This window comes from Notolepis coatsorum (genome assembly GCF_963971535.1).
Source record: "Notolepis coatsorum genome assembly, chromosome: 14".
In the NCBI taxonomy this organism is placed as follows: Eukaryota; Metazoa; Chordata; class Actinopteri; order Aulopiformes; family Paralepididae; genus Notolepis; species Notolepis coatsorum.
In genome coordinates, this window is record NC_140178.1 from 10,756,515 (window position 1) to 10,784,164 (window position 27,650).

Consider the following 27,650-nt stretch of genomic DNA (forward strand, 5'->3'; position numbering starts at 1 on the left):
TCGCACATTTCCCGCTCACAGGAAACTATTTGCGCGCAAAGCCATAATAATCCAATTATTATTTTAGCAAAACTCCATAGCCACATAATCGACATGAAACTGCATTTTGTGCACATTAAATTTAGCTCTCTGGGTGACATCTGTCACCGCTGTCACTGCTTTGACTTACAATAAATATGTATATATGACACACACATTCATACACATACACATCTGTACATACCTCCATATAATCCTTTTTACATGTATTTGGCATACTTTTTTGTAATTTAATTAATTTGCTGTAATCATATATATATATATATCCCTTATTATTTATACCGTTGTCCAGTATGACTTACTACCCATAGTTTTTTTTTCAAAATTAATCATCACTTGACGGCATTTATAATTTATATCGTTAAGCCTTCAAAAACAGGCACAAAAACACTGCAGACAAACACATTAAACATTACTTCTAAACAGCACTGTACAAGTGTAATTATTAGTGAACACAGTCAAATGTTATGCATTACGTGTTTATCGTCTTAGTTAGACTTATATCCGAGGTAGCGAGACAACAACGTAAGTTACACAACCAAATTGTATTTGGAGAAACGGAAATATTGCATCTTCAAGAAGAGGTGGGTGGCTCTGAAAAGAGCCTTTGTGGAGTTTGTCGAAGAGGCTAAATAATTTACTTCTCGGCAGCCTTCTCGGTCTTCTTGGGCAGAAGGACAGCCTGGATGTTGGGCAGCACACCACCCTGAGCGATGGTCACTCCTCCCAGCAGTCTGTTGAGCTCCTCGTCGTTACGCACGGCCAGCTGCAGGTGACGGGGGATGATACGACTCTTCTTGTTGTCACGGGCAGCATTTCCAGCCAACTCCAGGATCTCAGCGGTCAGATATTCCAGCACAGCGGCCAGATAAACCGGGGCACCGGCTCCAACACGATGAGCATAGTTGCCTTTACGCAGCAGTCTGTGGACACGACCCACGGGGAACTGAAGCCCGGCGCGAGAGGAGCGAGTCTTGGACTTAGCCTTCACCTTTCCTCCTGTCTTACCTCTTCCAGACATGATTCAGTTTATTCTAGAGATGAACACAGAATAATGTGGTAAACACGCCGAAGAGCCGTCTTTATATCCTCACTAAGGTTCGTGCTTATTGGTCAAATATGGCTCCGTGCATCATCACCCAATCAGAGAAGGACTGACAGAGATAATAGGGTTTGGTTTACATTGTTGGCGAACTTTTCATACGATCTCTCCACCAATCATACACGCAAATGTAGGCGGTGAAGGAAATTATAATAACAACGTGGATATTGTTATATCAGCGTATAAGGCGCGCCCCACAGAGCCGACAATATTATAGAACCATGTCACTATACTATACTATGAATAATAACCTCATAGACAAGCTTATTGGAATGTCTTATAACCTCTAACATAATACCAGGCCTGTTATGATGCCTTTATAGCAGAAGGAGCTATTCTCATTATTGGATCAGCACTCTGCCTGTTGGACAAACCGTCATAGTTGTGGGCTGACATAACATGTTGTGTTAAACAAATAAAAAGTGACGAAATGCAGATACTTTCTATATACCAAATTTCAAAATCACATTATATTGTCAATTTTATTTGCTATAAATGCACCCAAACTATTTAAAAATGCATGTATGTCGAGTCAAGGGGGCACTTAGTGTCACGATAAAACAGTATGCAGATTACATGTCTCGCATTAAACACAACACCAGAATTATGTTAATATTATGGAGCACACCAAGAGCTAATAACTCAAAATGATTTTTAGCAAAAGCAATTAGATTACGGAAGGAACTAGATAATAACCCAACGCCAAGTCTTCATTTGAGTGGAATGGATGCTTTGTTTACAAGTACCACTTGCATTAGAACTAGTCTTACTTTGTGCCATTGAAAGAAAATCCCAATTTGGCTAAACAATCAACGTTCCTAGTTCGTGTAGTAATTTAAGGCTGTAAGGCATGTTATTTCAGTCTGTTCCAATAGTTAATCAAGACTGGATTGACGTTTACGTGTTGGGAATAATTTTGGAATTAGTTACATATTACAATAAATGTAATGTACTTTAACAACGTATAATTGACTAATTCGGTGACTAAGTGGGCGGCTCTGAAAAGAGCCTTTGGGTGTTAGGATAGTTGGTTTGAATAGAAGTCTAGCCGCCGAAGCCGTACAGAGTGCGTCCCTGTCTCTTCAGAGCATAGACCACATCCATGGCGGTCACGGTCTTCCTCTTGGCGTGCTCGGTGTAGGTGACGGCATCACGGATCACGTTCTCCAGGAAGACCTTCAACACACCGCGGGTCTCCTCGTAGATCAGACCCGAGATACGCTTCACTCCACCACGGCGAGCCAGACGGCGGATGGCGGGTTTGGTGATTCCCTGGATGTTATCACGGAGCACTTTGCGGTGACGCTTAGCGCCTCCTTGACATGTAGTATATTCTGGTTTACCTGTTTATTTATTTATTTTATTATTGATTTTTGTGTGTCCCCCACGCCCCTTCCCCAAGCATAGCTGTCTCTTAATGATACGGTACAGACATGATGTTAATTGAGAACGTGATGTAAAGTATATCTGCATATCTGTACTGTTTTGATTTTGTGCTGATTAAAAAAAATATATGATACCAGAATATGAAAGCTACTTAAAACCACTGACTATTCTACCCCCACCTGGAGCAATGTGGCAAATTCACACGTAAAAAAAATCCAAATAATACAGAATCTAGCTATAAAAAAAGACAGGCTATATAAATATACAATAATGTTCACGTCAGCTGGGCTGAGAACAGTCAAAGAAAGAATGGTTGTCCTGGGAAGGAGATTTGCATTAAAAATCTGTTGACAATACAGTATGGCTCAATACACACAATTGTTAAGGGGATGCAGACCAGAAAAAGACTTTCTTCTTGTTTACATCAGGGTCCCCCATTTTCAATTCATAGTGACATTTATGACATACAGATATACAGTACTGTTACATCCAGACATGTATGACATACAAGAACGAAACAAGAACTTCATGATTTATTTATTCAAGTCTCCCAATCTCCCTTATTCCTTTATATCATTAATTTTATAATGACTAATCAATAAAGTTGTTTAAAGTCGTGATGAAGAGGAATCATCATCACAGAGTTACAGCTCATTGTAAAATTGTGCTCTGAATAATGTATTTCCCTTGCCTGGCTCCACTTCAGAGTATTATACTAACACAGACACCTGCCACAGCCTCTACACAACCAACTGAAACTACACTGATGCTCCAAAAATAATAAATATCTGTAACCTTGTTGCCCATATGCGCATGTCGAGTGTTAATTATATTGTATATTGTTTACACTGACTATTTATTAAATGTTTACTTCTCCACTGTAATATAATTCTGTGACATGTATGCATTATATTACCTGTACCGCCCCTCCTGTTATGATAGCGAATGACCCGAAGGGGATCAATAAATATGTTATATGGCAATTTGCAGTCGGTTCTGCTTTATCCCTACAGTAGCCAACAAGATTATGCTAGTCTAAATATTTTAAATATCAGAATTAAAGTGATGATTTTAGTATAACTGGCATGTTGAAATAATGAGTTAATGGAATGTACTTTTCATGATTACGGTGGCGGCTCTTAAAAGAGCCTTTGGGTTATGAAAGTAGGAAAACAAAGCAGATCTAAGCGCGCTCTCCACGGATGCGGCGAGCCAGCTGGATGTCTTTGGGCATGATGGTCACCCTCTTGGCGTGGATGGCGCACAGGTTGGTGTCCTCAAACAGACCGACCAGGTAAGCCTCACTGGCCTCCTGAAGAGCCATGACAGCAGAGCTCTGGAAGCGCAGGTCGGTCTTGAAGTCCTGGGCGATTTCTCTGACCAGGCGCTGGAAAGGCAACTTGCGGATCAGCAACTCGGTGGACTTCTGGTAACGACGGATCTCTCTCAGCGCCACGGTACCGGGCCTGTAACGATGTGGCTTCTTCACGCCGCCGGTAGCCGGTGCGCTCTTACGGGCAGCCTTGGTGGCGAGCTGCTTCCTTGGGGCTTTGCCACCGGTGGACTTACGAGCGGTCTGCTTAGTTCTTGCCATTATGAGAAACTATATTCTTCTTCAATCGAACAAGAATAATACGCTGCTGTGCCGAAAATCTGGCCTTATATTACTAACGCGGAGGCGCAGTCGTTTCTGATTGGTCTCCACTCTGGGAGCTCGTTATTCCGCCTACATCTCACGCGAGGATTGGAGGACTCGTCTTTTGAAAAAACCGCCAACAAAACGTCTTTCCTGATTGGGTGAGAAAACACAAGTCCGAAGATAAAACGCGACTCTCCAACTCGCTGCATTCATTTTCTAACTCGTTTAGCTAAAGAGAATAATAAACATGTCTGGAAGAGGAAAGACCGGAGGAAAGGCCAGAGCTAAGGCCAAGACTCGCTCCTCTCGTGCCGGGCTTCAGTTCCCCGTGGGTCGTGTCCACAGACTGCTGCGTAAAGGCAACTATGCGCATCGTGTTGGAGCCGGTGCCCCGGTTTATCTGGCGGCTGTGCTTGAGTACCTGACCGCTGAGATCCTGGAGTTGGCTGGAAACGCTGCCCGTGACAACAAGAAGAGTCGTATCATCCCCCGTCATCTGCAGCTGGCCGTGCGTAACGACGAGGAGCTCAACAGACTGCTGGGAGGAGTGACCATCGCTCAGGGTGGTGTGCTGCCCAACATCCAGGCTGTCCTTCTGCCCAAGAAGACTGAGAAGGCTGCTAAGCCTGCCAAGAAGTAAATTATTTAGCCTCTTAGACAAATCCCACAAAGGCTCTTTTCAGAGCCACCCACCTCTTCTTGAAAATGCAATATTTCCGTTTGTCAAAATAAAATTTGGTTGTGTAACTTACTTTGTTAACTTGGGCATAAGTGTAATGCGATAAACACGTAATGCATAACATTTGACTGTCCACTAATGGGTACAGTGCTGGTAATGTGTTGTCTGTCTGCAGTGTTTTTGTCCCTGTTTTGAAGGCTTAACGATATAATATAAAATTATAAATGGTTTGATTGATTGAAAACTTTAACAGATTGCAGATTGGGTACAGTACAGCTCAATACATACAATTGTTAATAAGGGGTTGCAGACCAGAGAGAGACTTTCGTCTTGTTTACATCAGGGTCCCCCATTTTCTATTCATCATAGACATACATGACATACAGATAGACAGTACTGCTACATCTATACATTTATGACACATTCTCAGTCCTTGCCCCACAATGGTGGAATGAACTACCCACCCCAGTTAGGACAGCCGAAACACGCCCAATCTTTCGCCGTCGACTAAAGATACACTTCTTCAACTATTATCTGAATTTAAAAAATAAAAATAAAAATGTCCTAATAAACTAACCTACACTGTAGCACTCAACACTTTGATGAACATTGTTGCTCAGCTGATAGAGTTGTGCCCTTCCTGATGACTTGTCGTACAGAACTTGTAAGTCGTTTTGGATAAAAGTGTCAGCTAAATGACTAAATGTAAATGTAAATACCAGATTTGCTAATACAGTACTGTTTTTGATACGAAAAGAGTCCAGAAAAGAGAGTATATACATTTGACGTAGAAACCGTACATTGGAGTTGGGTGGGAGGGGGGAGGTTGGGTAGCAGGGGTGGGTGGGGGACACTGTACGGCTGTGCTCCAATTCGCAAAACTGTACATTGGAATATTGACAAAACCATAAGGTAATTTACTGTACATTGGAGGAGGTTGTGTTAGGACATTTACAGGGGCCAGTTTCGAATTTCAGTCTCCCATAGGTGTTCTTTGAGTGTTTTTGAAAGTGGGAAGTGATTCACATTCCTTTACAGCTTTGGGTAGGGCATGTCATAGCGGTCAAGTGATGATTAATTTGAACTGAAAAAAACATAAATAGTAAGGGTTATATATATATATATATATATATATATATATATATATATATATATATATATATATATATATATATATATAGATTACAGCATGCACAAACATAAATTGACCATAATGACACCAATTTGTGTATTTCCACAATTGTTGGGGCTCAACTCGTAAACTATCTGAAGCGGTGCGACTCATTGAGACCATTTTCTTTACCTGCCAATGTTGCTGGTCTGGATCACTAAGAGCTGTATCGTCTGTTGAAATTTTAAAAAAATCAGCTAAAAACATTACTGTTTAAACAGGCCTTTGGGTAATGTTTGAGCTTCTCCTTCAGGTATAGAATATGTCTTTTGTTTTGTTTTGTTTATCTGTGATGCATTGTGTTTTGTTCTGTCTTATCTCTTCAATGGTTTCTTGCTTCTTATTTTAATTTAATTTTATTTCTGCTGTATGTAAAGCACTTTGTGAGCTCTCTCTGTGAAAAGTGCTATATAAATAAACTTTACTTACTTACTTACTTACTTACTTACTTACTTACTTACTTACTTACTAATCACATAAATAAATGGGTAGAACTACAAGTAGTGTTTTGTAGCCGTGCCTGTTTCATATACATAGTGGGGGTCCATAAAAGAGCCTTTTGTGAGACAATGTTCCACTTTGTCTCACACATCTGTATAATATAATGGTTGCTTGTGTAGATATTTAATGTGAGGTAGTGGGGAACATAAGTATGTGCCAACATATGATCTAAACTGGTCTGAATAAATAAAATTACATTAATCTGCTGTGTCCACTAATGGGCCATCACCCGTAGTCATTCCAATAGTGTCATAGCGGTAATTTACGCACGGACATAAATGCACCATGATAGCAATTTATGTATTTCCACAATAAAGGGCTCAACTCGCTGCGGTAATGTATCTGAGTTAGTAGGACCCACTAATCAAACAGGACTTAATAACAATCAACATTCTCCAATTAAGAACCTATATCTGATCTATATTTTATATTCGTTTTTTTGTGGTATTCTCCATATTTATATAATATATAAAGTTGCGTTTGCTTTGTTGCCGTGCTGGAAGTAACTCGTGGAAATCAACCATCCCATAAGTAATACGAAGTTATATACTTCGATAAGCCCCCTTCACTTCCACACACACTAGAGTACAATATTGCTTTTCATGGAAGAGGTGGGTGGCTCTTAAAAGAGCCTTTTGTTGAATTAAAGACAACATTCTGTTCAAACGCTTATCTCTTCTTGGGAGCTGCTCTCTTAGCTGCTATGGGCTTGGCAGCCTTCTTAGCTGGGGCCTTCTTGGGCGCAGCGGGCTTTTTCACCTTCTTTGGGCTCTTGGCTGCTACCTTCTTGGGACTCTTGGCCGCTACCTTCTTGGGACTGGCCGCTACCTTCTTGACTTTCTTGGGAGACTTCTTGGCGGCAGCAGGCTTCTTAGTTGCTGCCTTCGCGGGCTTTTTGGCCACGACAGGTTTCTTGGCTGCTGGCTTCTTGGCTTTCGGAGCGGCTTTCTTTGCGGGCTTTTTGGCTTTAACCTCAGCCTTGTTGATCTTGAAAGAGCCGGAGGCTCCGGTACCCTTGACCTGGACCAGGGTTCCCTTTGTCACCAGACTCTTGACAGCAGTCTTAACGCGGGCCTTGTTCTTGTCCACGTCATAGCCGCCGGCAGCCAGAGCCTTCTTTACGGCAGCCAGAGACACACCGCTCCTCTCTTTAGAAGCAGACACTGCCTCGACGACCAGGTCACTGACGCTGGGACCTGCCTTCTTGGGTCTGGGAGCTGCCTTCTTCTTAGCGGCCTTAGCCGGAGCGGCGGGAGCGGGAGCGACTTCTGCCATCTTCTCTCGTTCTGTCTCAGATTCAACACAACTAGAATTATGATATTGAAGTTCAGTCAGACGGCTGGTCTTAAACACTACATGAGAGCCATGTAGACTCAACCCACCCTGTCCTTCTCTGTGCTGCCAAACTGCTCTGCCGCTTGTGTTTTCTCCTCGCCAAAAAAGAGCTAAAATACACAACTATGAATATTGCAGGAATTTAACGCCAAATGGGTCAGCAAGCAGAAATATGTGCCATCAGAATTAAACCATTTGGAGACCCCTGGTGTGTTTGTGGACGCTTCAAACCACCAATTTGCGCCTTCACCATGGTGCGCAGCTATACCTTTCTCTGTTATTTATGTCTCACAATTCTTTAGATTGCATTATAATCCGACATAATCTTGTTTTCCAGCGAGCCGAGCTACCTGACTAGAAACTGGGAGCAAGATTAGTAATCTGGGGTGACGCGTTTTGTTTTAAATGGATGCTTTCCCGGTGTTGGTAAACACACTGTTGCTGGTGGCCTGTAGCGTGGGTCGCCTCGACTTCGTATGAGGGATGATCACCACCTTAGATCAGTGGAAGGTTTCACGTGGCCTATATTAATTACAACTAACATTTCATTAATGTTGCAAAACATTTCATAACTCACACAAGAAACGTAGCTACATTTTCCTTTTCGGGGGGGGGGGGACTAGTACTTTAGACTGCTGCATGCTTGTTGACAATACATGCTTTTTGGGCATTGCTGATCTGCTGTGTTTTCTGATAAAATGCTGCTGCACTGAACACTTAGCACAATAAATAATAACTGCATTGGTCTATTTTAATTATATTTCAATAGTTTAAATAGACATAGTAGATTCATAATGAATCACCATATCACCAAACATAAACGCACCATATCAACATGTTCTGCATTTCCACAAAAGAAGCCTTGCACGGAATGTTTGTGTAGTAAAGGCAATGGAATGGTTGCTATGTATAAATTATATGTATAGATGATCATATCAACATATAATGTTGTGTCTTATTACTGAATGTTATAAAGAAGTCACAACGGAACAGTAATATCATGCTTTTCAGCAGTGTTTTACCGACTACCACTGCACACAAATTTACAGTTACAGGCAGCCATACTGGAAGAAACCGAACAACACAAACATTACAGTTTGTGTTTAGCCTATAGGTCAGATATACAGGCCTCTATTGTTAGGGCTCAACTCATTGTGAAGTAAAGTATCTTATAATGTGGTGCAGTAGGCTGCCAGCTACATTTGATACATTCAGAAGAAATAGCTCAAGGAATGAAACATACTATGTTGTCAGAGTCATACTTGTATTATTATCTTGTACCACAGTGAGGTACCGATACACGTAGCTCATGGTGAGACCATGCCGGTCTGTGTCATCTGTTTATGATCAGTAATAAATAACCCAAAGAAGAGGAAACCTGCTCATGGAGACGACTCAGCACCATCAGAAAACATCTCTCACCTTATAAATGTATACTGGCATTTCCATGATTAAAAGTGATGCCAAATACATGTAAAAAGGATTATGCAGCTGTATGTACAGACAGAAGTGTGTGTGTGTATGTATGTCTGTGTGTATATATATATTGTAAGTCAAAGCAGTGACAGATGTCACCAAGAGAGCTATCAAAGTGCACAAAATCATTGTCTTGAAAAATGCAGTTTCATGTCGATTATTGCTTGGCTTAATATCAAGTGTGGCTATGGAGTTTTGCTAAGAGAATATATTAGTTGAGTTATTATGGTTTTGCGCGCAAATAGTTTCCTGTGCGCGGGAAATGTGCGACAAAGCCTCTCAACCAATCGTATACAAGAAGCCACGCAGCTGCATTTGCACAATTTGACGTATAAAGAGGCAGCAGTGCGCTTCTCTTTCCACATTCGTTGCTGTTTAGTCCCGACTGATCATCATGCCTGAGCCAGCCAAGCCAGCGCCCAAGAAGGGCTCCAAGAAAGCCGTCACCAAGACAACCGCCAAGGGAGGCAAGAAGCGCAGAAAGTCTAGGAAGGAGAGTTATGCCATTTATATTTACAAGGTGCTGAAGCAGGTCCATCCTGACACCGGCGTTTCCTCCAAGGCCATGGGGATCATGAACTCCTTCGTTAACGACATCTTTGAGCGCATCGCCGGAGAAGCCTCTAAACTGGCTCTCTACAACAAGCGTAGGACCATCACCTCCAGGGAGATCCAGACCGCCGTCCGCCTGCTGCTCCCCGGTGAACTGGCCAAGCACGCAGTGTCTGAGGGAACCAAGGCTGTGACCAAGTACACCAGCTCCAAGTAAATTTCCCTGTCCATCTAACCCGTATTCACCCAAAGGCTCTTTTCAGAGCCACCCACTTTGTTTTGAGAGAGTTATCCCAATGATCAGTAAAGTCAGGTCAGGTGACTAATGAATAAACATCCATGTATTGTTCTTCTGTTTTTCCTGGGCCATGTCTAGGATGCTGCCCGTCATATTGGGTTTCACCACCAGATGGAGTAAGTGCTCTACTAGGTGGAACATGAGCCTCTAATAGATTTTCAGATTGGAGAAGTTTGAATTTAGGATTTAACTGATTTTGGAAGGGTAATTGAGTTTGTTAGGTTAAAGGGTTGGGTTGAGGCCATCTAGTTGGCTCCACATGCAGCTGTTTGCTATGGGCCTTTAATAGCATCTATAACTTCTGGGTACACACACTCTTGGGAGAGTTAACAGTAACAACCAAAAGTTACAAAATAAATACATATGTCAAACCTGATGTATGATAAACTGGTATGTCAGTCAGACTTAGAATTAATAGTTAAATGCATGTTTAATTTGTTAAATTCATATTTAAATGCATTTTTACTTAACTTTACAGCATTATTAAAAATGTGATAGGATGTTAGGAGTCATCAGCAGCCCTCATAATTATGTATATATTATCTGTTAGGATCTCTGTTTAACAGTGCTGTATATTTGCATATCTTGTATGTCATAAATGTAACTACTGTGTATCTATGTCATGATACATATCTGTATGTTGTGTATGTCATAAATGTCATGAATTGAAAAATGGGGGACCCTGATGTAAACAAGACAAAAGTCTTTCTCTGGTCGCATACCCTTAACAATTGTGTGTATTGAGCCGTACTGTATTGTACCCATTCTGCAATCTTAATACAATTTTCAATCAATCAATCAACCCTCCCTCTTGAAACCAGCCATTCAGAATAGACCTGTCGCTAAACCACGCCTCAAATAGAATTTGTCCAATCATATCACAGCAAAAACTTCGCTGGCAGAAAACTCGGACATCAACAGAAAAGCCATTTGTGGGGCGCATCAAACCAAACGTCTGTGATCGAAACCACTGTGAAGAGTTCAGTTTCTATGTTTATTATCTAGCTAATATCTGATGGTGAAACGCTGTGCGTGGGGTACCTGTAATTCGGACACCAGGTACCCTGAACGACTGGATGGAGGAGTATATTTTGTACCTTTTCCGAAGCCCAAAAGAAAACTTGACAAATGCAAGTGGTGGATTATGCTGTGTCGTCGACCACATACACAACTGAATGTGAAGACTATTTCCAAGGACACTTATGTTTGCTCAAAGGTAAGGTAAATTCATAAAGACATAATATTTGATGGCATGTATTAGAAACGTAGACCAAACTATTAGTTTGCTAACGTTTGACTTTGACTGCGAACTAGCTCTCGTATATCCAGCCCAGTTAGCTAACGTTAGCAGCTAGCTAACGTTAGCTGCCAACATGTAACGATACCGCAGATATTTCTGCATCATAACGTGAGCCTTCTGTATCATAAGGTTAGCTTTCTGCATCATAACGTGAGCCTTCTGTATAGCTTTCTGCATCATAACGTCAGCAACGTTACCGCAAGCCAGGTGCATAACAGTGGAAATGATGACCAACAAGGACAGTTATAGATGTAATGTAGTGACCACCATTGATAGTATAAAGAACTGGCTAACAGACAACAGAATACTAATAACATGAATACTACTACATGCACTAAGAATGCTCGATGCACTTCAGATGCCATAGTGCCACTTGAAACCAGTAACAACAGGGACAACGATGTAAACAGTGAATAAGTCCTGGACTTTTCGTTTTATCCCTGACAAGGCAAACACAAATGTTGATCTGTCAAAGTTGTTATGTTTGTTGTCAATAAAATCCACTTTGAGCTGCATTTTATGTATGAAAGATGCTCCATAAATTAACTATTATTATTATCTGTCTATGCTTAGCTAATACTCAGCTTTTGTGTTTTTTTTCACAGAATGAGGTGTGCTGGAGATCATGTAAAGGTGTGCTTTACAATCATGTCATTAACTGAATAATATTCCTCTCTCCTCATTCACCTCTCTCCTCATTCACCTCCCCCTCATCCCTCTCCCCTTATCCATCACCCCTCTCTCCTCCCCTCTTACTCCAGATGAGGAGTGCCGGCCTGTGGGCACCAGGCTCTCCCCCAATGGAAGGTGGACATTACTAGAAAGCTAAACAGAATGCTTAAAATAGGAATGTTAGAAGTTCTAGAAGGTTCTACTATGACATCATCACCAACGTTCCAGAATGATCGGGCAGAACTAAGGTTCTAGAATGTACTGCCATGACATCACACACGTTCCAGAATGTTCGGGCGGCACTAATTTTCTAGAATGTTCCTAACAATAGGTCTGTGGGTGAATTATGTACCATTACAACTACAGTGCTGTATTAAGTTTCAAAAGTAAAACTACAGTACATATTCTATAGGGTGTTCTTGTATTTCAGTGCATTCAACCCTCGATTGACCTGAAGGTTGTTAAAGTGGTCCAGTTATGCTGCTCCGTGTCCCTCAGATTGCTGGTTTACAATGTTAAAGTACTTAATCTTCATCAACAGTTGCTGATGCGGGTTAGCCTAGCAACAAGGGCTAACTAGCTATCAACCATGCCAACAGGTGTTTGGACTAATAGCTATTAATTCTGCCATCGGGCGCTAGGAATACAAGGACCGGTCCGTACGAGACCCTTTCCTCCCCAGCGACGACCGGATTATCCTAAGTGTGTCTGCAGCCCTCTGGAAGTAGGAACTCCAGAGGACCACCGTCTCCATCCATCATCTTGCTTTTCCCTGTTCTGCGTGCTTCGTCCCAATCCACTCCATTCAGAGCTCCAACGGTCGGGTACCCGTAGTATAGGAACTATCGTTACCTCGGACATTGTGGCATTGATATTAAAGTAATAACAGGAGATCTGTGTTCATATGCTATGTATGTGTTCTATTAATATTAAAGTGATTGTTTAACTCGGTTTCACTGTCCCCTTGCAGTTAATGGAGTGTCCGCCATTTTGTGTAACTATATTGTCTGGCTAATTAATATTCTAGTAGTGGTCTAATCTAAACATCTAAATACAGTCAGGGTTGTGTAGCCCCTTAGCTACAATTATTATTATTTCTACGCTGCTCAATATTACGCTCATACCGGCGTGGGGGCAAAAAACTAGCGTAAGGTCAGTGGCCAATCAGAGCAACGCGGAAGGACAACTTGCTTGTGGAAAGTATAGACGCGGTCGGAGGTGTTCCTGTTTGCAATAATCCCCAGCATACATTGCACGTGTATAATACATTAAATATAAATGTAACTTTATTTTCAACAAACAGCGTTTCATTATAAAGATATACACATTGAATGTTGACACAGCTTGTCAGATTGAGGTTAAACTGTCTCCGAACGAGGGACAAAATGAAACAAGTGTCCTTTCTATCTATTTAAATTCTATAGCAGTGACTTCCTACACAAAGAGGCGCTGGAGACTTTCCCCGCGCACAGTCCACACCGCCATCAGCCCTCCTCCTGTTTTCACGAAGGGGGGGGTAATTCTAATAACCAAATACATGAAAAAAATACATACAAAGCATCAGCATAATAATCATACAGGTCTACAATGATGCCCCGTGTTAATCAGGTGTTATACACAAAATTAAAACCATTTGCGCATCTAAAATAATTATGCATGAAATTATCTAACTCGTACTGGATATTTTTAGAATCTCACCCCTTCCAAATTGGTAATCTTTCCTAGTGGGTGGTTTTAGTATCGTGTGTATATATATATATATATATATATATATATATTGTTTTTTATCTTTATACGCCTCACTTGCGTATCACACTATATTGATTAAATAAAGTACAAAATAATCTAAAGGTCCAGGCACGTATGAGGAAACAGAATCTGCTCGTTCTATGAATCATGTGGGTGGCTCTTAAAAGAGCCTTTAGGTTTTTGATACAACGCAGTGAGCGGTTTAGCCGCCGAAGCCGTACAGAGTGCGTCCCTGTCTCTTCAGAGCATAGACCACATCCATGGCGGTCACGGTCTTCCTCTTGGCATGCTCGGTGTAGGTGACTGCGTCACGGATCACGTTCTCCAGGAAGACCTTCAACACACCGCGGGTCTCCTCGTAGATCAGACCGGAGATACGCTTCACTCCACCACGGCGAGCCAGACGGCGGATGGCGGGTTTGGTGATTCCCTGGATGTTATCACGGAGCACTTTGCGGTGACGCTTAGCGCCTCCTTTTCCCAGTCCCTTTCCTCCCTTTCCGCGACCAGACATGTTCACGAATAGATGATGATCGAATGTCTCAGTTGGCCAAACCCATGCATATTTCAAGCCTCTCTGAGGACGTTGTTGAGGCCAACGAGCACCGAGACAGAGTGTGGGGGGAGGGTTTGAGGTTTGGCCAATAGGATTCCTCTGCAAGTTTGTCTTCTTGGCCCCAACATACACAACATTGATTAATTGATTGATTGAAAATTGTATTAACAGATTGCAGAATGATTCTGAGTGATGTGTCAACGTTTGAGTCTGTTAATGACATTATGAATGAAGCCCCTCAAACTAGTTCAGCATGAAACCAGATGGAAATCTGTGGTCACTGAGCTGATTCCTCACTACCTGCCCTCAATGAGAGAAGGGGCAGAAAAAGGCTATTGCCCCTCAGTTATATGTATGATTGGAACATGTATAATTATGGGTGTATGGTCATGGGTTACTTTTTAGCTGTTGTTGATTGCTGCAACATTGAGTTGAAAACCAGTTTGTCATCTTGGATTTTAAACTACCAATAAATTATGTCCTATTGTCTCAGTGTATGAACCTGTGCGGTTACATTGTTGCTCCTAAAATAAAATATGGGCAAAATAGCAAAGTTGATATGACATAAATTAAGCACCTCGTACAGATGGAAATGTATTGACTCCTGAGCTAATTCCTCCCACTGCCCTTGAGAGAAAATCCTTCTTAATTACAGCACCATGAAATATAAATGAAAATATAGCAATACGTCGCCTTATGGACTGCTACCTTATTTCATTGAGCTGTAATTAACACACAAGACACAGATTACCATATTCAAACTACTTTACTCGACTGTAAAACTTTGAATTTCCCTATCGAGGTCAATGTAATGTGTTGCATCATGGGGGTCAGCCCTATGGTCCCACAGCCCCAGATTTTATTTCTCAAAATGTAGGGCCTATGTTCCCACATTTCTAAGATGCTTCTCAAAATGAGGCCCCATGTTCCCGGACGAGCCTACTACGAGGACAACCTTGTTGCCCATATCCAGAGTTATTTATTGTATACACTACCTTTTTATTAAATGATTACTTCTCCACTGTAATATAATTCTGTGACATGTATTATACTACCTGTACCTCCCCTCCTGCTATAACGAATGTCCCCAAGGTGATCAATAAAAATGTTATATGGCAATTTGCAGTCTGTTCTGCTTTAGCCCTACTGTAGCCAACAAGATGCTAGTCTAAATATCAGAATTAAAGTGTCGAAATAATGAGTTAATGGAATGTACTTTTCATGATAACGGTGTTGGCTCTTAAAAGAGCCTTTGGGTTATGAATGTAGGAAAACAAAAGCCGATCTAAGCGCGCTCTCCACGGATGCGGCGGGCCAGCTGGATGTCTTTGGGCATGATGGTCACCCTCTTGGCGTGGATGGCGCACAGGTTGGTGTCCTCAAACAGACCGACCAGGTAAGCCTCACTGGCCTCCTGAAGAGCCATGACAGCAGAGCTCTGGAAGCGCAGGTCGGTCTTGAAGTCCTGGGCGATTTCTCTGACCAGGCGCTGGAAAGGCAACTTGCGGATCAGCAACTCGGTGGACTTCTGGTAACGACGGATCTCTCTCAGCGCCACGGTACCGGGCCTGTAACGATGGGGCTTCTTCACGCCGCCGGTAGCCGGTGCGCTCTTACGGGCAGCCTTGGTGGCGAGCTGCTTCCTTGGGGCTTTGCCACCGGTGGACTTACGAGCGGTCTGCTTAGTTCTAGCCATTATGAGAAACTATGTTTTCTTCTTCACTCGAACAAGAATAATACGCTGCTGTGCAGAAACTCTGGCCTTATATTACTAACGTGGAGGGGCAGTCGTTTCTGATTGGTCTCCACTCTGGGAGCTTGTGATTCCGCCTACATCTCACACGAGGATTGGAGGACTCGTCTTTTGAAAAAACCGCCAAGAAAACGTCTTTCCTGATTGGGTGAGAAAACACAAGCCCGAAAATAAAACGCGACTCTCCAACTCGCTGCATTCATTGTCTAACTCGTTTAGCTAAAGAGAATAATAAACATGTCTGGAAGAGGAAAGACCGGAGGAAAGGCTAGAGTTAAGTCCAAGACTCGCTCCTCTCGCGCCGGGCTTCAGTTCCCCGTGGGTCGTGTCCACAGACTGCTGCGTAAAGGCAACTATGCGCATCGTGTTGGAGCCGGTGCCCCGGTTTATCTGGCGGCTGTGCTGGAATATCTGACCGCTGAGATCCTGGAGTTGGCTGGAAACGCTGCCCGTGACAACAAGAAGAGCCGTATCATCCCCCGTCATCTCCAGCTGGCCGTGCGTAACGACGAGGAGCTCAACAGACTGCTGGGAGGAGTGACCATCGCTCAGGGTGGTGTGCTGCCCAACATCCAGGCTGTCCTTCTGCCCAAGAAGACCGAGAAGGCTGCTAAGCCTGCCAAGAAGTAAATTATTTAGCCTCTTCGACAAACTCCACAAAGGCTCTTTTCAGAGCCACCCACCTCTTCTTGAAAATGCAATATTTCCGTTTGTCAAAATACAATTTGGTTGTGTAACTTACGTTGTCTCGCTACCTCGGACATAAATGTAAGACGATAAACACGTAATGCATAACATTTGACCGTGTTCACTAATTGGTACAGTGCTGTTTAGAAGTAATGTTTAATGTGTTTGTCTGCAGTGTTTTTGTCCCTGTTTTGAAGGCTTAACGATATAATGTAAAATTATAAATTGCATGTCATAGCGGTCAAGTGATGATTAATTTGAACTGAGAAACATAAATAGTAAGGGTTATATATACAGATTACAGCATGCACGAACATAAATTGACATGACAGCAATTTGTGTATTTCCACAATTGTTGCGGCTCAACTGAAGCTGTGCGACTCGTTGAGACTATTTTCTTTACCTGCCAATGTTGCTGGTCTGGATCACTAATCACATTATAAATAAATGGGTAGAACTACAAGTCGTGTTTTGTAGCCGTGCCTGTTTCATATAAATATTGGGGGTCCATAAAAGAGCCTTTTGTGAGACAATGTTCCACTTGTTCTGTATACTATAATGGTTGCTTGTGTAGATATTTAATGTGAGGTAGTGGGAAACATAATTATGTGCCAACATATGATCCAAACCAGTCTGAATAAATAAAATTACAATAATGTGCTGTGTGTCTACTAATGGCCATCACCCGTAGTCATTCCAATAGTGTCATAGGTCATTTACGCACGGACATAAATGCACTAATGATAGCAATATTTATGTATTTCCACAATAAAGGGCTCAACTCGTTGCGGTGAAGTATCTGCTTTAGTAGGACCCACTAATCAAAACGGACTTGATAACAATCAACATTCTCAAATTAAGAACCTATATCTGATCTATATTTTATATTCGTTTTTTGTGGTATATTCTCCATATTTATATAATATTATAAAGTTGCATTTGCTTTGTTGCCGTGCTAGAAGTAACTCGTGGAAATAAACCATCCCAAAGTAATACTAACTTAAGTTATATACTTCCGATAAGCCGCCTTCACTTCCACACACACTAGAGTACAATAATTGCTTTTCATGGAAGAGGTGGGTGGCTCTTAAAAGAGCCTTTTGTTGAATTAAAGACAACGTTCTGTTCAAACGCTTATCTCTTCTTGGGAGCTGCCCGCTTAGCTGCTATGGGCTTGGCAGCCTTCTTAGCTGGGGTCTTCTTGGGCGCAGCGGGCTTTGTCGCCTTCTTTGGGCTCTTGGCTGCTACCTTCTTGGGACTCTTGGCTACCTTCTTGGGACTCTTGGCTGCTACCTTCTTGGGACTCTTGGCCGCTACCTTCTTGACTTTCTTGGGAGACTTCTTGGCGGCAGCAGGCTTCTTAGTTGCTGCCTTCGTGGGCTTTTTGGCCAAGACAGGTTTCTTGGCTGCTGGCTTCTTGGCTTTCGGAGCGGCTTTCTTTGCGGGCTTTTTGGCTTTAACCTCAGCCTTGTTGATCTTGAAAGAGCCGGAGGCTCCGGTACCCTTGACCTGGACCAGGGTTCCCTTTGTCACCAGACTCTTGACAGCGGTCTTAACGCGGGCCTTGTTCTTGTCCACGTCATAGCCGCCGGCAGCCAGAGCCTTCTTCACGGCAGCCAGAGACACACCGCTCCTCTCTTTAGAAGCAGACACTGCCTCGACGACCAGGTCACTGACGCTGGGACCTGCCTTCTTGGGTCTGGGAGCTGCCTTCTTCTTAGCGGCCTTAGCCGGAGCGGCGGGAGCTGGAGCGGGAGCGACTTCTGCCATCTTCTCTCGTTCTGTCTCAGATTCAACACAAGTAGAATTATGATATTGAAGCTCAGTCAGAGGGCTGGTCTTAAACACTACATGAGAGCCATGTAGACTCAACCCACCCTGTCCTCCTCTGTGCTGCCAAACTGCTCTGCCGCTTGTGTTTTCTCCTCGCCAAAAAAGAGCTCAAATACACAACTATGAATATTGCAGGAATTTAACGCCAAATGGGTCGGCAAGCAGAAATATGTGCCATCATAATTAAACCATTTGGAGACCCCTGGTGTGTTTGTGGACGCTTCAAACCACCAATTTGCGCCTTCACCATGGTGCGCAGCTATACCTTTCTCTGTTATTTATGTCTCACAATTCTTTAGATTGCATTATAATCCGACATAATCTAGTTTTCCAGCGAGCCGAGCTACCTGACTAGAGACTGGGAGCAAGAATAGTAATCTGGGGTGACGCGTTTTGTTTTAAATGGATGCTTTCCCGGTGTTGGTAAACACACTGTTGCTGGTGGCCTGTAGCGTGGGTCACCTCGACTTCATATGAGGGATGATCACCACCTTAGATCAGTGGAAGGTTTCACGTGGCCTATATTAATTACAACTAACATTTAATTAATTAATGTTGCAAAACATTTCATAACTCACACAAGAAACGTAGCTATATTTTCCTTTTGGGAAAACTAGTTTGTTGTGTACTTTAGACTGCTGCATGCTTGTTGACAATACATGATTTTTGGGCATTGCTGATCTGCTGTGTTTCTGATTAAATTCTGCTACACTGAAAACTTAGCACAATAAATAATAACTGCAATGGTCTACTTTAATTATATTTCAATAGTTTAAATAGATCGACATAGTAGATTCATAATGAATCATCATATCACCAAACATAAACGCACCATGTCAACATGTTCTGCATTTCCACAAAAGAGGCCTTGCATGGAATGTTTGTGTAGTAAAGGCAATGGAATGGTTGCTATGTATAGATTATCATATCAACACATAGTGTTGTGTCTTATTACTGAATGTTATAAAGAAGTCACAACGGAACAGTAATATCATGCTTTTCAGCAGTGTTTACCGACTACCACTGCACACAAATTAGGCATTTTCTTTTTAAAGTGGTTACCAACGGTTACAGGCAGCCATACTGGAAGAAACAGAACAACACAAACATTACAGTTTGTGTTTAGCCTATAGGTCAGATATACAGGCCTCTATTGTTAGGGCTCAACTCATTGTGAAGTAAAGTATCTTAGAATGTGGTGCAGTAGGCTGCCAGCTAAATTTTTGATACATTCAGAAGAAATAGCTCAAGGAATGAAACATACTATGTTGTCAGAGTCATACTTGTATTATTATCTTGTACCACAGTGAGGTACTGATACATGTAGCTCATGGTGAGACCATGCCGGTCTGTGTCATCTGTTTATGATCAGTAATAACCCAAACAAGAGGAAACCTGCTCATGGAAACGACTCAGCACCATCAGAAAACATCTCTCACCTTATAAATGTATACTGGCATTTCCATGATTAAAAGTTATGCCAAATACATGTAAAAAGGATTATATGCAGGTATGTACAGACAGATGTGTATATGAATGTGTGTGTGTATATATTGTAAGTCAAAGCAGTGACAGATGTCACGAAGAGAGCTAAATTTAACGTGCACAAAATCATTGTCTTGGAAAAATGCAGTTTCATGTCGATTATTGCTTGGCTGATAATCTCAAGTGTGGCTATGGAGTTATGCTAAGAGAATACAATTGCGTTATTATGGCTTTGCGCGCAAATAGCTTCCTGTGCGCGGGAAAATGTGCGACAAAGCCTCTCAACCAATCGTATACAAGAAGCCACGCAGCTGTATTTGCACAATTTGACCTATAAAAGGGCAGCAGTGCGCTTCTGTTTCCACTTTCCACATTCGTTGCTGTTTAGTTCCGATTGATCATCATGCCTGAGCCAGCCAAGCCAGCGCCCAAGAAGGGCTCCAAGAAAGCCGTCACCAAGACAACTGCAAAGGGTGGCAAGAAGCGCAGAAAGTCCAGGAAGGAGAGTTATGCCATTTATATTTACAAAGTCCTGAAGCAGGTTCATCCCGACACCGGCGTTTCCTCCAAGGCCATGGGGATCATGAACTCCTTCGTTAACGACATCTTTGAGCGCATCGCCGGAGAAGCCTCTAAACTGGCTCTCTACAACAAGCGTAGGACCATCACTTCCAGGGAGATCCAGACCGCCGTCCGCCTGCTGCTCCCCGGTGAGCTCGCCAAGCACGCTGTGTCCGAGGGAACCAAGGCTGTGACCAAGTACACCAGCTCCAAGTAATCCCCCGTTCACTTAAGATATACCAAAGGCTCTTTTAAGAGCCACCCACACTTTATTGAGAGAGTTCAGATTGTTTTTCCAACAATTGTTTTGTCCTAAAGGTTTCCACATTTCACAATGATTGTTATATAAGTCACTTGACATTTTCTACAACAGCTTTACCCACTACTTTCTCCCCTCTAATTTCAAAACACTGATCTCATTTAATTATGCAAAACGATACGGGGCAACATAGGCGGGTATAGGCTTATTTTTTATTTTTAAGTGTTCTGGTTCCATATGGAATTAGTAGGTGTCATGTTGACTTGAATATTGAAGTCTTATTCAGTTAGCCTTTTCTCTGATCTATTAGTTGCATCGATTACACTGCTGACAAATATTGCATATTAACCAATGTTTAAAAATGTGGACAATCCAAACTATCCCATCAACTTTGCCCCACAGTCTTGTCTGGGGTCCATTTTGGTTGAGCCTGCAAGCTTTCCCGGTTTCCAAAATGGTTTCGTCAGTGTGGTCTGGTACTGTCCATGGTGCTGAGCGCCCTTTATATGTGCGGTGCCTGCGGGCATAGGCCGTCAACAAGGGTTCTCCAAGCATCCCGGTCCTGAGCCAACCTCTCCAGCCTGCCCCAGGAGTGTCCCATCTACCAGCATCTGTGCTTCATACAGTAAAATATAAAGTAAGAAAAAGAGGAATAAAGACCCAACACTATACAGATATACAATAATATACAGTTGCCCCCCCCCCCCAATATGTCAAATGTCCTGTTGGAAATCAGATAAAACCACAAGGACATTGTCCACCACTAATGGACACAGCTAGTGAGACAGAGTAGCACATATTTGTGTCTCACAGCAGATGTATCCAGAAGACCAGTGTAGTGTATGCATGATGAGTCTTTCTCTGGTCTGCATCCCCTTTATAGTGGCGTGGCATAGCTCAACATATCAAACCAATTGTTCGTTTTGTGATAAAAGCACCAAATTTGGCAGATGTGTTGATAGATATATTGGGAACAAAACTGGATATTGGGGCGTTACAAACTAGCACCCTGGTGGCCGTGGCATTTTTCAAAATGGCCACCAGCGCTTGGTCAATCTTTCCTATCCCATTGGATTTGCATGCAATAACGGGTATAATCTAGATCCCACTAACCCTGATAACCAAATAAAATACTCACTCGCCATTCTAAGGACATTTACAAACATTTTTGTAATTTCATTATATTAATAATATAGAGTGGCATGAATCAGTAAAACAGTTATCGTAGCAGGCTGCTTAACACTAGCACAGCCGACAAGGGGTCAAATGACTCCAGCTCTGTCACTCAATGACTTTTCCTAAAAGTACCCGTTTTATCTGGCACGGTTTCTGAAATTTCAAAATGACTTCAGGAAAATTTAATTAGAACGTTATTCCACATATATGTGGAAAGTCACAGCACTTTGTGAGCGTCTAGCGCAGGGGTGGCCAACCCATGGCTCGCGAGCCGCATGTGGCTCTTTGCCAGTCAATGTGTGGCTCTTCCATCCAAAAAAATAATAATAATAATATTTTTATTTATTATTATTATTATAATTTTTTCTTTTTTTTGTCACCTGTGGTAAACCTCATATTTTTATATTAATGTTTAATGTTTAATATTATATTTTATATTTTACACTGTTTATTTTTTTCATATTTCTCATAAGCTGTGGGGTCATCTGACCCCTTCCTGCGGGAATCAGTGACATTTTCTCCATGGCTGTTCTAGTGTTAAAGACATAATTTCCATATTATAGCATACTAAAGTGCAAATGATATTTATTTAAGTACAGTGTATGAGGTATAAGGTATATATTTTTTTCTTTTTTATATATTATTATTATTACATTTTTTTTTTACCACATGGTGGTGCTGGCGATGAAGAGAACTCTGTGAATCAGAGTGTGGACAAAATGTCCTGGGCTGCATACCATGCAAGTCAACAGCTTGCTGGAAGAAAAGTAATCTGCCCAAGTGCCCTACTACCCCTGTTCCACGAGAGTGCCCACACAGCGGCGATGATCAAACACTCCATGGATGTAGTCAGAAATGCAGTTCAACATCTGAATTCTGGGCAGACACCCGTAGTAACATTTGATCAACCCCTGTATGCTATTGCCAAGCAGATCCAGTGGAAGTGGCCAGAGATGTATGGGGAAGACAAATTTGTTGTGATGTTTGGCGGCCTGCATATAGAGATGGCAGCTCTGAAGACCCTGGGTGATTGGTTGAAAGGCAGTGGCGGGGTTGAAGCACTGGTACAAGCAGAGATCACAACAGCAGGCACTGCTGACTCCTTGCGTGCAGCACATGTTGCTCACACCTGACGTGCCCACCAAGTCACAGTGGCTGCACTATATGTCCTGCAGTATCGGGCCTACAATAACCGTGATACAGATACAGAAGATGCGCCTTTGGGGTTTGATGAATGGTGCTCAAGGAGGGAGGCGAGCTGCGCTCAATTCCAGTACTGGGCAACAGTCATGGCATTGGAGCTAGGGCTGGGCGATATGGCCTAAATATGATATCACGATATTTTCTGACCTTTCGGCGATACACGATACACATCACAATGTTTTTCTTTTTTTCCCCCAAACAATTCATTATGAGGCTTACCAAGACAGTATTTGAGTTTGCAAGCTAACATTAAAGACTAAATAAAATACCCATGCATTTAGCATTTTTATATTATATATTAGATTTAGATTATTGGATTATTAGATTATATATTGCATATATTTAGCAATGAGATATTATATGATTTAGATATGAAATATGATTAATTGAAAATGGGGGACCCTGATGTAAACAAGACGAAAGACTTTCTCTGGTCTGCATCCCCTTAACAATTGTATGTATTGAGCTGTACTGTACCCATTCTGCAATATGTTAATAAAGTTTTAAATCAATCAATCAATCAATAAATAGCATTTTAGCATTTTTATGAAACTACTGTATATTTGTATGTCTCTAAATGTTTTGATGAATTGAAAATGGAGGACCCTTATGTAAAAAAGCCGAAAGTCTTTTTCTGGTCTTCATCCCCCAGTCCACTGTTGTTGTATTGAGCTGTACTGTATTGTACCCATTCTGCAATCGTTAATAACGTTTTCATTCATTCGAGAATCATTTTGATTGACAGTCGAGTCTGCCAATTACGTCACACCGATTGAACCCGCCCTGCTGTTCTTAGCACCAATCGGCAAGCTCTATGCGTTTTTTACTTCCGCAATTGATTTTGACGAGAGCTGAGCTCAGCTCAACGACAACAACAGCTCCCAATCCCCGAGTGATTACCAGCGCACCGCAGCATGACTAAACAAGCCATAATGATTTTATTGCAACGAATGTTATAATAAAAGCCTTTCCATACATCTGTCTGATTGAAAACTTTATTAACAGACCGCAGAATGGGCATGCACAACTCCGCACGGGCTGAGATATGAACAGTAACGCTTGCTATCTGTCGTCATCGGACGTTGCTATGTTTGGGTAAATACGCTAATGTTATTGAACGTGTAACTATATAACGTTAATGCCACAAAACGAATGCTTTTGTTAATAATAATTAGTAACTTTGATGCAGTAGTGTGTGTGGGGGCGGCGTTGTTCAAAAGTTTGAACGGGTGTGGACCAGATTGACGCGACACAATCCTCTTGGGCAAAACATCACGATATCCACAATACGTTAAAAAAGTGTATCGTTAATGAACTGTACCCGATATTTATATAATATCGTCATATCGCCCAGCCCTAATTGGAGCTGTGTTTACTGGTCTATGTGAGATCCCTGCGGCAGTCCTTCAGCATGTACCTCGATGCTCTGACAGAACTCGTCCCCTGGTTCTTTGCTCTGGACCAGGGAGGGGCAACTGGCGGCCCGCGGGCCGCATGCAGCCCTCACCGACGTTCCATGCGGCCCCTGGCCAAAAAATAAATAAATTATATATTTTTTTTCTTTTTTGTATTCGACTAAGAAGAGTTGGCAGTCGACTATGGCTCCTTTCGATCGATTAGTCGACTATTTGACTAATAGGGGTCAGCTGTTGAAAGTGCTGCAGCAATATGGGGGTTTTGATAAACTGTCGGCTGTTGTTACCGATGGAGCACCGGCAATGAAAGGAAAACACACAGGATTCGCCGGGCTTCTAAGGCAGAGTGGCGTTGAGTGTCCAATGCTGCACTGCATTATACATCAGGTAAGTTCGCTAACATAATTTCCATCTATTGTGGGTCACTAATAATGACCAATGCGAGTCGAGTGTAGTCAAATTATATGCGAGAGTCGTTAAATTTTTTTTTTTTTTTTTTTTTTTTTTTTATCTGATATAGGAGGCTCTCTGTGCCAAGAAGCTTGACTACAGCCATGTTATGGATTTGGTTACCAAGGTTACCAATCTAATTTGTGGAGGCAACAGGTCACTAAACCATAGAAAGTTTGTCTCCTTTTTGGAAGAGATGGACACTGATTATGGCGACTTTCAGCTACACACAGAAATCCGATGGCTGAGCCGTGGGAAGTGCTTGGAGAGGTTTTTTGCGCTGCGTAAAGAAATCCCCACATTCTTGGATGAGCAACTGACGAGCGACACAAGCGCATACTGCACTAAACTCAGAGATACAGCGTTTCTCTGTGACATGGCCTTCCTCACGGATATCACTTCGCACCTTAAACTGCAGCTTGAACTGTGCGAGCTACAGTCAGATCCTTTTTTTCAAGCAAAGAGAAATGAGAGGGGAATTTCGTTTTGGAAACTGCTACCTGAGCCCCGCTTCCCACTCCTCAGGGACTTTGCCCTCTCTATGGCCAGTATGTTTGGGAGCACATACATATGTGAGAGCAATTTCTCAAACATGAAGCACATCAAGTCAAAGGAGAGAAACAGGCTGTCAGATGAAACATTATTTCATCTGATGCAGATCGCATGCACAAACATTGAAGTTGACATTCCTGCTATTGTGCGCCAACAAGAGAGACAACAAGTGTCTCATTAAAGACAGGGGGGGGAGGAGATGATGAAGAGGTGTAGAGGGGGGGAAGGAGATGATGAAGAGGTGTAGAGAGGGTATTATTATTATTATTATTATTATTATTATTATTATTATTATTATTATTATTATTATTATTATTATTATTATTATTATTATTATAACCATTATTGACCCACTGTGGGGCGAGGGTGAATGTCATGCCAGTTTGATAAAGGGTCAATAGGAGGCATGTAGTATTGCACTTTACTTTACTTGCACTTTACTTGTTTACTTTTGTAGTGTTCAGATAACACTATAACACAAACAAGCATTCCTGCTGCATTTCACTACAACAGTAAATCAAAAGTGCAATAATAAATTATTTTGTTAAATGTATAAACTTTTATCCTGCTACTAAACAAAACATTCCTGGGTGCTTCATATCCATAACATGCATTTCAGTGTTATAATGTTTTGTTTAGTAGCGGGATAAAAGTTTATACATTTAACAAAATCATTTATTATTGCACTTTTGATTTACTGTTGTAGTTAAATGCAGCAGGAATGCTGCTTTGTGTTTGTTGAGCAGTGGGCTTTAAGTTCATACATTTATTTTATTAGAAGGCTTAATTATAATTGATCATTTTTGTATATATTTGGGGTTACACAGCAATACTTTTAAATTCAGCTGTTTATAAATTCATAAAGTTGAAATTGCATTACTAAATGCATTTGAAATGGAATAAAAACAAAGTTACAACAAATTATAATTGTTTATATACCTTATTTATCACATCTGTGACTATTATGGGCTATTTGAGTGATGGGGTACTACTGGCGGGACTGCCGATAAACAATGCGGCCCCCCAGATTGATTGTGGACATTTTGTGGCCCTCACCATATACAAAGTTGCCCACCCCTGCTCTGGACCATAAAAACTATGCCTGCTGGATCGGTTCATCTTCGTGACATGACTGAACTACCAACAAGACACCCAGATGTTGCCAGAGAATTGAATGTAGGCAATTTCACCATTCAGAAGACCAATCAGGTCTTCTCGCCAATCCCCATTGATCAAGCACATGAGCAAAATAATGCTTGTATCAAGAGTGATGGAGGGGCGGTAGGTCTTCCAGACAACCCTAGTGCCCTCCGACGGTGGATGGTAGCTGGCCCTGAGGTTGCAGTGCTGATTGAGGACTTTGAAGATGCTCACCAGCTCATGGGAAGACAAGATGGGGTGCTCCACCATGATCAGACAGCAAGTGTGCAGAAAGCATTTAGAAAAGATGTATGCTCGCTTGTATTAACAATTGTGTGTATTGAGCCGTACTGTATTGTACCCATTCTGCAATCTGTTAATAACATTTTCAATCAATGTGGTATAAGTATATGGTATCATGTTATTCAGTTTGCAGATTAAATTCGCAGTTTTTACCCATAACCTTATTCTCGATTTTCCTTGAATTTCAAAACACAGATCTTATTTAATAATGCAAAACGTCAAATGTCAGACATATTGAATAAGTGGAACCATGTGAACCCAGCTGCCATGGTAAACTATTATGGTTAAATAATGAACAGACATGTCTTAGAATGATCACGTGACACCAGGCGAGAAGGGGGGTTATGCAGCTTTTGACAACGCCCAGCCTGACGCGCT

The 27,650-nt window shown here is 41.9% G+C and overlaps 10 protein-coding genes across 10 annotated transcripts; 3 read left to right on the forward strand and 7 right to left on the reverse strand.

Annotated features, from left to right (window-relative positions):
- Positions 1–676: 676 nt before the first annotated feature.
- On the reverse strand, positions 677–1,060 carry LOC311240402 (histone H2A-like; the record flags this gene model as incomplete). The annotated part of the gene is made up of 1 exon (XM_084328988.1): positions 677–1,060. One exon carries the CDS (start codon positions 1,058–1,060, stop codon positions 677–679), a length of 384 nt encoding a protein of 127 aa, XP_084185114.1.
- A 1,125-nt stretch (positions 1,061–2,185) lies between these two features.
- LOC311240403 (histone H4-like) lies at positions 2,186–3,649 on the reverse strand (the record flags this gene model as incomplete). Its single annotated transcript, XM_084328989.1, has 2 exons — positions 2,186–2,457; positions 3,643–3,649. The coding sequence occupies 2 exons, from the start codon at positions 3,647–3,649 to the stop codon at positions 2,186–2,188; spliced, it is 279 nt and encodes a 92-aa protein (XP_084185115.1).
- Positions 3,650–3,710: 61 nt separating this feature from the next.
- On the reverse strand, positions 3,711–4,121 carry LOC311240404 (histone H3.2; the record flags this gene model as incomplete). Its single annotated transcript, XM_084328990.1, has 1 exon — positions 3,711–4,121. The coding sequence occupies one exon, from the start codon at positions 4,119–4,121 to the stop codon at positions 3,711–3,713; it is 411 nt and encodes a 136-aa protein (XP_084185116.1).
- Positions 4,122–4,413: 292 nt separating this feature from the next.
- Positions 4,414–4,806, forward strand: LOC311240405 (histone H2A-like; the record flags this gene model as incomplete). Its single annotated transcript, XM_084328991.1, has 1 exon — positions 4,414–4,806. One exon carries the CDS (start codon positions 4,414–4,416, stop codon positions 4,804–4,806), a length of 393 nt encoding a protein of 130 aa, XP_084185117.1.
- Positions 4,807–7,186: 2,380 nt separating this feature from the next.
- LOC311240406 (histone H1-like) lies at positions 7,187–7,792 on the reverse strand (the record flags this gene model as incomplete). Its single annotated transcript, XM_084328992.1, has 1 exon — positions 7,187–7,792. One exon carries the CDS (start codon positions 7,790–7,792, stop codon positions 7,187–7,189), a length of 606 nt encoding a protein of 201 aa, XP_084185118.1.
- Positions 7,793–8,870: 1,078 nt separating this feature from the next.
- Positions 8,871–18,665, reverse strand: LOC311240408 (uncharacterized protein; the record flags this gene model as incomplete). Its single annotated transcript, XM_084328994.1, has 3 exons — positions 8,871–8,916; positions 9,715–10,053; positions 18,034–18,665. The coding sequence occupies 3 exons, from the start codon at positions 18,663–18,665 to the stop codon at positions 8,871–8,873; spliced, it is 1,017 nt and encodes a 338-aa protein (XP_084185120.1).
- LOC311241065 (histone H4) lies at positions 14,102–14,413 on the reverse strand (the record flags this gene model as incomplete). The annotated part of the gene is made up of 1 exon (XM_084329743.1): positions 14,102–14,413. One exon carries the CDS (start codon positions 14,411–14,413, stop codon positions 14,102–14,104), a length of 312 nt encoding a protein of 103 aa, XP_084185869.1.
- Positions 15,741–16,151, reverse strand: LOC311239835 (histone H3.2; the record flags this gene model as incomplete). The annotated part of the gene is made up of 1 exon (XM_084328284.1): positions 15,741–16,151. The coding sequence occupies one exon, from the start codon at positions 16,149–16,151 to the stop codon at positions 15,741–15,743; it is 411 nt and encodes a 136-aa protein (XP_084184410.1).
- LOC311239836 (histone H2A-like) lies at positions 16,446–16,838 on the forward strand (the record flags this gene model as incomplete). The annotated part of the gene is made up of 1 exon (XM_084328285.1): positions 16,446–16,838. One exon carries the CDS (start codon positions 16,446–16,448, stop codon positions 16,836–16,838), a length of 393 nt encoding a protein of 130 aa, XP_084184411.1.
- Positions 18,666–20,616: 1,951 nt separating the features above from the next.
- On the forward strand, positions 20,617–20,991 carry LOC311241056 (histone H2B-like; the record flags this gene model as incomplete). Its single annotated transcript, XM_084329734.1, has 1 exon — positions 20,617–20,991. The coding sequence occupies one exon, from the start codon at positions 20,617–20,619 to the stop codon at positions 20,989–20,991; it is 375 nt and encodes a 124-aa protein (XP_084185860.1).
- Between the last annotated feature and the right edge of the window lie 6,659 nt (positions 20,992–27,650).